This window comes from Chiroxiphia lanceolata, chromosome 4, assembly GCF_009829145.1.
Source record: "Chiroxiphia lanceolata isolate bChiLan1 chromosome 4, bChiLan1.pri, whole genome shotgun sequence".
Lineage (NCBI taxonomy): Eukaryota > Metazoa > Chordata > Aves > Passeriformes > Pipridae > Chiroxiphia > Chiroxiphia lanceolata.
This window is the reverse complement of record NC_045640.1, coordinates 61329551-61342368: the sequence shown is the minus strand read 5'-3', so window position 1 is coordinate 61342368 and position 12818 is coordinate 61329551. Positions and strand designations below refer to the sequence as shown.

The 12818-nt window shown below is 39.0% G+C and overlaps 1 protein-coding gene across 4 annotated transcripts in view; it reads right to left on the bottom strand.

Annotated features, from left to right (window-relative positions):
* The window catches only part of SLC10A7 (solute carrier family 10 member 7), a 146012-nt gene that overhangs the window by 15800 nt on the left and 117394 nt on the right, over positions 1 to 12818 (bottom strand). For 3 of the 4 annotated variants that reach the window (XM_032686610.1, XM_032686613.1, XM_032686612.1), the window contains 3 exons: positions 11857 to 12022; positions 8963 to 9014; positions 7370 to 7443 (listed from right to left, as the gene is read on the bottom strand). In XM_032686610.1, the coding sequence (XP_032542501.1) occupies positions 7370 to 7443; positions 8963 to 9014; positions 11857 to 12022 (292 nt within the window). Of the gene's footprint in view, positions 1 to 5168; positions 6208 to 7369; positions 7444 to 8962; positions 9015 to 11856; positions 12023 to 12818 lie in introns of those variants that run through there. The other variant, XM_032686611.1, reaches the window with a different exon arrangement.

Here is a 12818-nt window from a genome sequence, read left to right as displayed (position 1 = left end):
ATGGGTGACACTTGTAGCCTCTGCCAGCTTGAGGTAAAAAAAAAAAATATCTTGAGTCATGTCCAAACATGGATCTTCCCAAGGGTAACCTGTCAGCTGTCTGCTGAATATAATGTAGTTTCTTAAAGTAGATAAATTAACTTTAACTGGTTTTGGTAAGGAGGGAGAGCTCTTGTGTCATTATCATTTTACAGATGGATATCTGTGTTTACTTTTTTTTTTATTTCATTATAAAGAGGTATGAGCTTGCTGTCATTAAAAACCTGCAATCTGGTTTTTAGTGTCTGATCCAATTATGTGTACATCTGGAAAGACACACAACCAAATAAATAATTGGAGAGGTGCAACTCTGAAATGACAATTGTTATTCATCGATCTCTTTCTGCAAGTCGAGATTGAGAGATGTAAACTTCAAGTGAATGAGATCTCCTGGGTGAGATTCTTCAGTTCAAACACAGTAAACAACTGTTGTCCTCTGATGCACATTTTAGTACTGCTGGAGGCAAACTTTCTAAATATTAATAAAAAACCTATACAGATGAAAAGGAAGCCGTGGGAGCTGGTACAGAATTTCTTGCCACATTCTAAGTCTAATCAAAGAAACATATGTTTCAGGTCAGAAAAGAGAGGAGATTCCCTAATTTACTCTAGTATTTCCCCTTCTGGAATCACAGAGAGGTCAAAATCGAGTAAACTGCAACAGATTAAATATACTAGACTGTGATATTTGTGGTTAAAAACCAAAGGAGAGTCAGATATTCTATGCCACTATAACTCACTGGACTATGCCATTTCCTGCTTCCAGACTGGCCTGCCAGCACATTTCCCTCCTGAAACTACAGCCCCTAGGGATGCTCTGGTCTGAAAGAGGCAAATGTCATGTGGGGCCAGCCACGTATAAGTAACAAGGGAAAATATTAGAGATGCTCTGGCACAGACTACGCCAGCAACGTAGTACGCCTACTCCAAATGGCCAGTTTGACTTCTTGTGAAAACAGCCCCCTCAAAGTAAGTGGTGGATTGAGTATTACAGAAATGTTTACACATGAAGATGGCACCTCAGCTCAGAGCAGATTTGTCTGTGCAGAACACTCACCCTATTCCACGTTACAGAAATCCTCTGTCTGTATTTCAGTTTGCTTATATTCTGACATACATACAAACATATCTATATAACATCTTAGATAGCATATATATATATATATATATATATATATTGAGTAAACTATATATATAAAACCATGGGTTTGCAGCTGTATTGAAAAAAGGTAATAGCATTTCCCAGGTATTCTTTGGGGTCTACTGAGAAAGAAGACATGGCAATTACTTGGTAATAACCTAAATAATAATACTGTTTGGTAATAACCAAATGTTGGTTCTAGAAGACTGCTGAGCTAGGAAATGTGATCCACCTGTCCTCAAGCTGTCCTGCAAAAGAAAGAGAGAGAAAGTGCAGTAGATCCAGGTGCTTTTGCACTCTCTCCACTGTATATCTCATGTAACACAAATCCCTGGGTTCTTATATTCCAGAGACAGAGAGGAGAATTACAGAGCTGAGGAAAAAGCCCAGCCAATCACTTGCTGCTCCTCACAGGCAAATGCTGGGCAAAGACTGAAGTGACGACAAAAAGTTTTCATATTGGCCCAAAGAATCCCTGTATCAAAACTAAGTCACTAAGCCCAATTCTGAGGGATCCCAGAAGCAGGAACGGAAGAATATCTAACTCTCTGGCAGTGGTGGGGGGTACAGACACAGCCTTCAGAAGACACTAATTTTTTGAAGCGTATTCCTCCCATCAGCCTCCCTTCTGCCCCACGGGCCAGCACCCACCAGTTCTAGGTAGAGGAGTAGCCAGATCATTTTTACATACAACAACACCCTATCAGACATCTGGGGAAGCAATGAGACTAAAAGTCTGTAAAAGATACAAGATGCAAACTCAAGCACTAGTAACACCAAGAACTACAACAGGATCCCAGCAATAATGTCTGCTGTTCAACACTCATAGGAAAGCTCTGAAAGTAAAAGACAGCATCAAGAGTCTTACTCCTGAAAACTTTCAGAGAGCAATAACCGTGACTATTTTCTATAGCTTTATGTAAAAGTCAGAGGAACTATTCACACTTTTATAGCTAGTCACAATTAGTACCTTGATGAATAACCACCTTAGAGGACAGTTCTGTGCCAAGAGCAGAGAAAAACTACCATATTTCAAGAATACCAGAGAATAGCCTGAATACTCAGGGCAATGTATCCGATCTGCCAACTCACTTTTTATTACAGAATTATTAAGAGATGCCTCCTTTTTAAAATCAACATTATCCACCTTTTATCTTAACATGAGTTAGAACATTTTGGCATTTTTCTATTTAAAGGTGAAAGGTGATTATCCCAACACAATAAGAAGAGCCTGCACTTGATTAGTACAGCATTTCAGTATATTGTTTATCCTGAAAAATTTTATATGGAGCTATCTGTAGAAAGCATGAGCAAACTACAGGTAACTGTGAGCAGATTGGACCTATATGTGAGCATGATGCGCTCTGTCACACTGTGCAGCTGGGGAGCCTGGGGGAAAGTACGGGCTGTAAACTCCTCACAGACAATTGAGTTGTCTCTGAACCTAGTTGTGCACTACACCAGGTCTTTTAAGAGTTGTTCAAATACTACCAGTTGTCTACTCATGCAGTAAGAAGCTGAGTATTTAAAAAAAATCAATCTGAATTAAATTAAAACAACACAAAAGAAAGTTAGTGCTTTGGCTTTTATTTCTAAAATCAACTCTATTCTTTCCTGAAAGTATTTTGTAGCCTAGAAACTTCGATTGCATTACTTTCAGAGTTCCATGGTGAAAGAACTGCTACTTTGTTAAATCCAAATGAGGAAAAATACACTCTCCATCATAAACGATACCCTGATCTTATTATAAGGTGGGGTTATTATTCTTGTTCTGTTTTGTTTTACCAATCTGCTGCTCATCATATCTACTGTATTAATATTTGCCCTTGTGATAGCCAAAATAGGTAGCAGTACTCTGATTTTTGCTGATAAACTAATTTTACATATTAAATACCAAGAATTAAAGTGAATATATTTTTTGACAATCCTGTATTTTAGAGTTGTAACTTCTAGCCAGAAATTCACTCTCTAAAAAAAAATAAAATAATGTTCTGTATTTGACTGCAACTTTTGTGTAAGTGCAAGCAACAACTGCAGTATTTTTTAAATGAGCCACAGTGATAGCTTTGCACTTCCTTGAGGCCTCTTCTTTTCTCACTGAATGAACTCCAGGGAATGGCATCATGTCGGGCTTTCCAGATGGATTATGTGAAGCCATAGCTCAATGTCATTTTCAATAGCAAGGCTCATAATTAAAGGTCAAATAGTCACTTCATCTGCAATCAATCAATAGAAGAAGTACTAATACTAAGTACTAATCAATCAATGGCAAATGCACTAATAAAAGCCATGCATCAAATGTCCGCATATGTGTGTGCTCACATGTACTGTGCATATATGTGAGCAGGGAGAGGGAGAGAAAGAGAACAAAGTGTGGGTGAAAATGCCAGAGGGCATTGTGGATACTGTATTTATCCTCGCTCCTTTTAAGTTTATATCCTGCTCGATTCATTAGGTGAAATACAAATAAACATTAGTTTTTCTGCATATGCGATGCCCTGTGTTCAAAAACCTGCCAAAGCACCCACCTCTACACAGAAATACGGCTTATGCTCCTAACCAAGGAACACAAAGGCACCTACCCTGCGTAATTTGTCCTTACACAAACACACCCTGCACTCTGATCTTTGAGACAAAAAGTGTGTCAACTCTTCTGTCTACAAAATAAAACCCAGCATATGGGAACAGCACTCATCTCCGTGCAGAGCAAGCACTTATTCATGGATTCAACAGTGGAAGTGGCAGTTGGCCTCATGAGCATGCACTGCATGGGAATTAGTTGGTTTCATAATATGGTGTGGGAGAAAGTGACTTACAAAAGTCTTCTCGTGCCTCTCCCATTACCACTTCTAAAGCTTTAAAGCTGTCAGCTCTTCTCCCACTTTAGTCTGTGCCATTCTAAGCTCCCCAGGGAAGGGGCCAGACGTACCTATTTGGAGTTTCACCTGCCAAGCTGAGAGAAATCAGTTTCAAAGCGAAAGAACGAGTGTTGGGCGGTCACTTAGACGCTACCACTGGAATCCTGAAGACAAGCAAAGCAAAGCTCCACAACGGATGTGAAATGAGACCCTGAGCCGTGTTTGTGCTTTCAAGCATTGCAATGACAGAGGGAGAGGGAAAAGCTCCCTCCACTATAAGCGAACAGAAGATCTCTTGTTGTATGGTTTATAGTAAACACCTAGGGACAAGTAGAACTGTGCCAGAACAACAAAAGAGTAAGGGCCAAAATGCCTATGTTTGTCTTGTTGCTGCTAAGATCAGGGTGGACAAGAGTGTTCTGTGGAACGATTTAAGTGCCATTTAGAAATGGCTAAGCCTTAAAAACAAATTAGATCTACTCTGCTTCCACCCTTCAGTGAAGGAAAAAATGCTACCTGCTCTGATTAACATTCCTGTTCACATCATCAGCTCAGGGGCACATCGCATCACTCTGCAGCTCTGTAAAACTTGATCCTCCTTATTTTCATATGTGTCCTCATACAGCTCTACCTTATCTGGAACTGGTACTAACACCAAACAGAGTAAAATATCAATGGTCCCAAAACCAGCCAGCTTGAATCCGATACACAGTGGGCACACCTACGTAGCACACACATGGTGTAGGGGTGCACACAAGAGTGGCAGGGACCTCAGGCTTACCAAGAATGGGCTCCTAGATACTGCCAAAAGGAGCATTTCCCCATCCCTCTTCCAGGATGACTGTAAAGCAGTCTGTCCTGAAGCTGACAAACAGAATGGTCTGTAGCCAAGAAACAGCCCCGCAGTGCTGCGTTCCAACATCTACCTGTTTCACTTCAACTTGCACACTTAGTCATGAGACATCTGCATTAGTGAAAAAAGTATGTATGGCTGGGGAGATGCTGCAGGATGCCTTGAAGTCAAGGTGGCCAAAGTATTTTTGCTGGTTTACTTGGGCAAAGAAAGGTGCAAAATACAAAACCTGACTCATGGGGCTATGGTAATGAGAGCAGTAGCTCGGAATTGGGAAAATGTAAGCCAGAAAGTCAAGGGAGATAGGAATCTTGAACTAAGTTCTTCTAAAGGAATGAAAAAACATAAAAAAATGGAGCATAGTGGCAGAAGAAAAGTGAAATGACTCAGCTGTGTGCATAGAGTTCAGGTCAAGACAGGCTGCATGAGAATGCTTGGCAGGGTGAGTAAAAGAAATGAACAGTCCTCATCTTTTTCTGGGTGACGGCAAGCCTCCTCCAGGACTTGAATTTTTAAAAAAGGCTTTCTGCTTATTTTCTTAATGTCATTACAAGCTACAGTAATATTCAGCAGAGCACATATATAACTGTTTGCACTGGGGAGGGAAGGGGAAACTTAAACATTTGTGCTGTTAAACACAACCAGCATCTCCAGTCTTTGTTCTGCAGTATCACAGTTGTGTCCTAGGTTTATATAAACCTCCAAATACCAAGCATGGTAGCACATTATGACTTACATGTGCAGTTGCTTTCTACAAATACAAGTGTAACTGTCCTGAATACAAGCTCATTTATTAGTGGAAGCTTCAGTTTGGCCGAAAAAGATCTAATGTCATTTAATCTATGTTCTGCTCCAAGGTAGGATCGACTCTAACTATTTAATTTCTGTCTGAGGCTTCTCTACAATGATAGGAGATTGAAGACATCAATAGGCAACACGTTCCAAAGCTAAACTGTTTTGCATTAGACAGGTTTCCCTGATGGTTAACTTAAATCATCATCATTTTAACCAAGTCCCTCCCTTTACAAAGTCTACTGTGACAGAGTTACTTTCTTCCTTCTTTGCATTAACCTTTAATGCATTTGAAGATCACTACTGTATTTCAGCTGTCTTCTCTCAACAATCCCAGTTGTTTCAATCTTCCTCTGGGTTCACATTTTTGAGGTCTACGATCATTCTCGGCACTCTCCTCTGATCTCTTTCCAGTTATTCCACATAATTTTTGTATTGTGGAGCCCAAAACATTGTGCAAATGTCAAAAGCTGTAACACTCTCAAGTCATACAAGTTTTGCTACTTCTCTGCAACCCACAGGACCTTGTGTGACAGGAAATTAGGTTAGTTTAGTATGATATGCATTTGACAAAGCTAGGGGGCTGCTACTCATTTTCCTGTTCTTCCTATACTGGTATAATAATTTATTTAATTATTTGGTTCAGCAGTTTTCTACACAATGAAGTTAAACTCACTGATCTATATTTCCTCATCCTCTCCTTGTTTCCATCGTGAAAAAAGAGGCATTATGTTTGACTCGTCTTCCAGGAACTCCTTCACTTCTCACAGACTTTCAAAGGTACTTGCTAACAGTTCTGCAGGACAGGCCTGGCTGAAGCAAAGAACCCTGAGGCGAGTTCTGGCTTGGAAAACATCTCACCTAAGTCCCAGCTTGTTCTTCCTCTGCTTCAGGCTGAGTTCTTACCTTTGTTATCGACACTAGGTGTGTTCCTCTTTGACAGTCTTGAAAAGGCACATATTAAGTCATATATGCTTTACCAAATGTTTGTTTTCATATTTTGAAAAACAATCCAGTCGTTTCACTGACTGAACACAATGGATGAACCAGTAGCAAGTGGCTGTAAGTGTATCTGATTTAACAGTGTTCTGTGAATATCCATCAGAACATCTTATTATCACTAAGGGGTCATAAGTGACAAAAATCTCAGTGATGTTTTGAGAAATGAATTCTGAGAAATACAACTATCCAAAATATCTGCAGACTTAAACGCATACATTTTGCTCATGTTAAGCAAGAGTATTGTCTATTTGTGATTTCTGAATACACTATATCCTTTGATATTCACTTACACATCTCAGGTTTTAGGGGTAAGATGTTGTGAAACTGGGCAGATAAACCTTACAATCTTTTCAGTAACAAATCTGAAATTTTATCAGTATTGGATTAGGCAACAGGACAGAATAAAAACAGAATGAAAAATCCACCTTCCACAAATAAGATAGTCTTACTCCATTACCACTAAAACCTCAGCTGAAAAGACTGTTCTCTGCCCTGTAATAAGCAGTTATTTTATCTGTGCAAGAATATTATCCGACTATTAGTATCATACTGTTAGCATTACTTGTCACACTAAAACCAAAACCATTTAAGCAGAAAAAACAGCGACTAAAACCTTATTTTTTTCAACAAAGCAAGGTATGAATGTTATTGATGTTTTGCTCACAAGCTTATCTCCTGACTTACCCAGGGTGAGGGATTTGTGTGTGGAACAGAAGACGATAGCCACTGTGTCTGCTGGTGTGAAAGTAGAGTTATTCCTAGAAAATAAAAGAGTTTTAATAACCTCTGATAACAAAAACCTTCTTAAAACAACATCGATCAAATATATTACTTTGAGGATCTATATACACATTCACATCGCTTTGATCAGGTCTAGTGACAGAAATAATTCTACCCATAAATGAACAGTAGTGTTTGATTTATTTTTTTTTAAAGTAGAATTGTTTCTCAGTTGTGGCAAACTCTCTAATGAATACACTCCCATATGAAGGAATGGAATTTTGAACACATGGTGTGTAGGACACAACTTTATTCCAGCCAAGGTTATGCTGTATCACAGCAATAGCCAGCTTGACTCCATAAAAAAAAAAAAAAGAGAGAATTACTTACAATTTCTTCTCCTAGTATGCGATATTTAAAAATTGCTCAGTTTAGATAGCATATTGAGTCTACACTATGAGCACTGCTTAGAATATGGAGTTAGCTTCTACTTCAGAGAAAAACTGCAACTAAGAGTTTACTCATTGGGACTAAGGCCAGGAAGGGTGGGAAAATGACATAGTGAGAGAGATATTTGACTGGCCAATGGATCACCCTTTGGTCCATATTAGGAGTAATTTTATGAGATTCTAAATATCTCCCATACTGACTTGGTTACTACTTATGGCAATTTAGACTTCACAGCTGGGACATAACTTCCCCCTAGGTTAGGTTTAGCAGTTCAAAGGTTACTTAAAAATGCCTTTTAAGGCCAGGATATGATCTTGTCACAGAAAAATTTTCTTGTGGCACTAAAAAAGCCCAAACAGCTTTAAGACATCACACTCTTCTTTGTGATTCTCTCTTACAGATATTGTGTAATTTATATAAAGCATATGTCTGGATTGTGGCACTTTTCATTCAGCAGAGTGCACCTAAGACAAATACTCCAGTAAGTCTAAGTGAGAGGACAATGGTGGAGCCTCCAACCAGCCCAAGTGATGCATTGAGTCACTGGCTAATACCATTCTCACAGTACTATTTTATGAGAAGTGAATGTACAGCAGTCTTTCCTTATTGATATTTAAAAAGGAAAAAAAAATAGCTCTACCAAACATTAGCTCAGGACAACTGTCTTCTAAGAATCACCACATAAATGTAACAAATTTGACATATACAGAGAAGAGTGAATTGCCAGCCCAGCAAATGTATCTTGAGATGTAAAAAGTCAAACTGAGTTCTCTCTCTCATATGTCATCAGCATGTCTGCAGGGCAAATTATACCTTCAGTGACATCTGTGCAAATCCATTTTTTTCAGTGGATGAGGTATAGCAGTGATTGATTGAGATTTAACAACTCTGTAATTAACACACGAGAAAGGACAGAATTCAGGTCCTGCTCTCTTAGCCTATGAAACTCTAACAGAGAAAATGCAGTAAGAACAATATGAAATACCAAAATGAGGTCACCCCTATTCAGAAACCTGCCTTTACACATTTGCATAGACTGTATCACCCAAACTAAAGACATTACACGAAAGAAATATTCAAGGGTTGTTATTCAGCTCATTCAATTACCTTGTGGAGAAGAGGAAAGTCAAAAACATGAAGCTCATCTGAACAGAAAATACTGAAAGAGAAACAAGTTAAAATTAGAGCACAATTGCAATTGCTGTGTACATGCCTTTTGTCCCCATAGTACAGGTCAGAAGCTGGGCTGGACCAAGTCTATCCAGAGAAATCCAATGACAGACAACCTTTAAAAACTGTCTGGAAGAACAATACGTATCATTACATGGAGGAAAACCAGAGCTAATGTTGTTCTTCCTGGGCTAACTCTTCTGAATCAAGTATTTCTTGATGGTAGGAAAGGTCACGAGTGCAATGCCACACATCTCTTTGCACTAGCTTTGCTTAATTGGTTGACATCATAAAATCAGTCAGACATGCTCTGGATGCCGGTTATTTAGACTTTCTATTTTACAGGAGGAAGTACAGTGTATAAATGAGATCAAAATAAATACTCTCAACCCTGGGTATACTAATCATGATCATCCATGGGGAGGGTAAGAGAAGATCATCACAGACATTTTAATTCTCTCTGAGACAAAGGCTAATTCCCGAACTGGGCAGTGCACATCAGACAAAGCAGCTTTCGTTCAAGCTCAGTCAGCTTTGTAAGTGAGGATAGTTCTGAGCGTCCTGAGGGGAGCTCTCCTCTCTGCCAGCTCTGCTGACACCCACAAGTGCTGTGGGATGCACAGAGCCCACCCTTGGACTGCAGAGACGTGGGGAGAAGCCAGTGGCTTCCCTGCTGTGCAGCTGGGACTGCAGAGGCTGAGCGTCACGCCAAAGCACAGGAACTCCAACAGAACTGGAGGAGAAACCCTGTGACCTGCACAACCTTTCCTGTGTGTTTGTGGGTTATGGGGGAAGGGCTTTTACTTGCAGCAGAATCTAGGGTGGGTCCTCTCCCTTTCCCTTGCAAAACTTGTGAATGCAGTAAGGTTAAGGTATCCCATAACATAGCACAAGTCAGGACAATACATTTGATTTTGACCCCAGTTTACAACTGGGAGACGTGGCAGGGATATTAGTTATTATCAGTGACATTTTCTATTCTCTTACATATATTTCCTAGAATGTATAAATGTCACCTCAGCATGCACTTAATTCTTCCTTCATGAACTAAGGAAGCAATCCAATTTTTCTGCAACTAAGTACGTTAGTTTAACAGGTACAGAAAAAACCAATCCCTTAATATATATAATTCTGTAAAGCAATAAACATGTTTTGCTACCAATTAGTCCTTGTGCATACATGCCGTGGCTAGAATAGTAACATAAAAATTACACAAAAACATTAATCAGTAGACTAAAAAAATGCAGTTTCATCTCAAACTCCTCATGCTAATTTCACTTCCTTGTGTAACACAATACATGCATCCAGCCAACACATCCAAAGGTGATACAGAAACTTTTTCTAGAATGCAATGTGCATATCCATCTCCAAAACTTCCTCGGTTTTTCGTTTTATAAATATTTTAGGGGAAAAAAACCCCAATTGTCTAATATCTTCCAAATAGATTCAATGCTTATGTTAATATTCTTACTAAGAAATTCCAGTTATGCACAATGGCAATGTAAATGTATACATAGTGATTTTCAGGGCATTGCATGACAAATGGTACATATAATTACACATGGCGCAAACGCAGAGTTGTCTTGAAAAGCAATAAAGACCAAAAAGGGCAATGGAAGCAACACTCCACACCAACTTTTCAAGAAAGAACACGTCTTTTTAACTAAAAAAGAATCACTTTTTCCAAAGTAGTGGTCAGCACAGTAACGTAAAATTATTTAGTTTTGAATTTCTCTGCATGTTAAGTCAGAGTTGAAAATTTCTGTCATCCTTTTCTGCTGACAACTCTGCACTGATTTAAGTGCATCTGCGATGTGTCCTTCTCAGGTGCCTGTGCAAAGCAGTATTTCATCCATTTTGAAAAAAAGCTCCATAGCATTGCTTCCTACTTCTTCACTTTCAGAACAAAGTATTTATATAACACCATATATAATCCCATGTACTATTTTACACATGTATAGTGTTTTATAATCCAAAAAACTGCCAAAATGAGGAGAGAATTAAGACCTGATGCACAAAGGACAGGGGCAAATTTCCTACTGACTTCAGTATAAGTTGGATTTGTAGCAATAAATTATTTTTATTAGGCAGAAGCATGTGCAAACAAACATGCTTCAAGGTAGGTGCTGCACTGATTTCTTGAAATCTAACAGTTTTAGAGTATGAGATGTGATTTATACTGAAGCATACTGTAGTTACCTCTCCTCCATGCAAATTGAAACTCCTGTCTCTGGACAGTCTAAAGCGAGATGGGAATTCCCTACTGGGAGAGGAGGCAGTGGCTGTATACCACTGCCTTTCCCTGGGAGGTGGTGATCTGCAAGTGTATTTTTAACTGATGGCAAGGATACCAGCAGGCTATTCTCATGTGTATGTTATGTAAGGTTGAATGACTAGAGTGCTTCTAAAACAAGCTCTGTAAGCAATGCGTTCATCCACAGAAACAGAAACATATCAACACATTCAGGCTTGGAGCTAGTTTCTAGCTAGGTTTATAGTATACTAGGGAAGAACTGTTTAAAAATTATAACAGTGCTTCAGAGTAACAGCTCAAACCCAAATCTTTCCAAAGTAATGCTTTACCTGTTTAGAAAGGAAGGACCACTGGGCGATCTCAGGCACACCTAAATAACAGGGTTCATCCTTTTCTAAATGCTTACTTGATCCCCTAAAAACATCCAGCCCCTCAGAAGTCTGGTAATCTGGTTTACTAGATGCTTTAAAAGTACAATCTCTATGCCCATGACAGTATCCCCACAACTTCACGTGGACATACAGCTCATTACAAACCTGAAACACAGATAGAAGAGATGCTTTAAGGTTGAACTTACTTATGAACACTATTATGATCAAGCTAAATTTATCCAGGTCGATATTTGGATTGGCAAAAGTATCACAGAACGTTGTGTAGATGATCATCAGGAGCACACAGCTGCTGATAGCACCAAATGGAGGCTTCTTCCTTTCAAGCCAGTCCTTGATGTATCTTCGGACAATCTGAAACACAGAAACCAACAGGTTGCCTCTTTTCAAAGATGCAGGGAGCCAAGTTGGGCATCACAAAGTGAATCTGACAGCGGAAAGACACAAAGAGAAGAGAGTAATTTGGATGACGGCCACAGTGGATTTCAAAGCTTCCCTGCCACACAACTCTTCTTCTGGGGAATTTAACATTTGTAGTGCAACTTCCACTGGGCGTCCATAATGAGAGTATATTTTCAAGTACATTCAAATCCATCCTTAATCATGCCAAATGTTCTTTGCTAGCTGTCACTGAGACATGCCCATTAAGCCTCCCCAAAGTTTATCTCCTCTGCTGATACTAATGGATGTATGTAATTATCACAGTCCCCTTTGCATCAACAGACAATTCCAAGTGCAACTTTGGGAATCTTAAAAATCTGACATCTTCAGGAATTTCATGACGGTAGATAATCGAAAGTGATCCATGGAACATTTTAATATTTAAATAGCTAGCGATGCACCAGAAGTTTTTAATTAAATTATAACTCAAGCTTGAAAAGCAAAAGTGCATGTGTTGTGGGAGTTTAAATAATTCAAACTCTGAATATCTAGAGTTTTTGTAAATCCAAAGACAAATGCCATTTGCACGCTTTTAGAATACCAGAATTAACACATGAAAACAAGGAAACCTACTGTACTTAGCAGAACTTTTGCACTTTCAGGAAACAGAATCTGAAGCTGTTTTTCAAGAATTTTTTAGAAACAAGTATACATTTTAAAGTAACTTTCAAATTATGCTGAATAACACAGCACTAAGCCTCAGCAGATA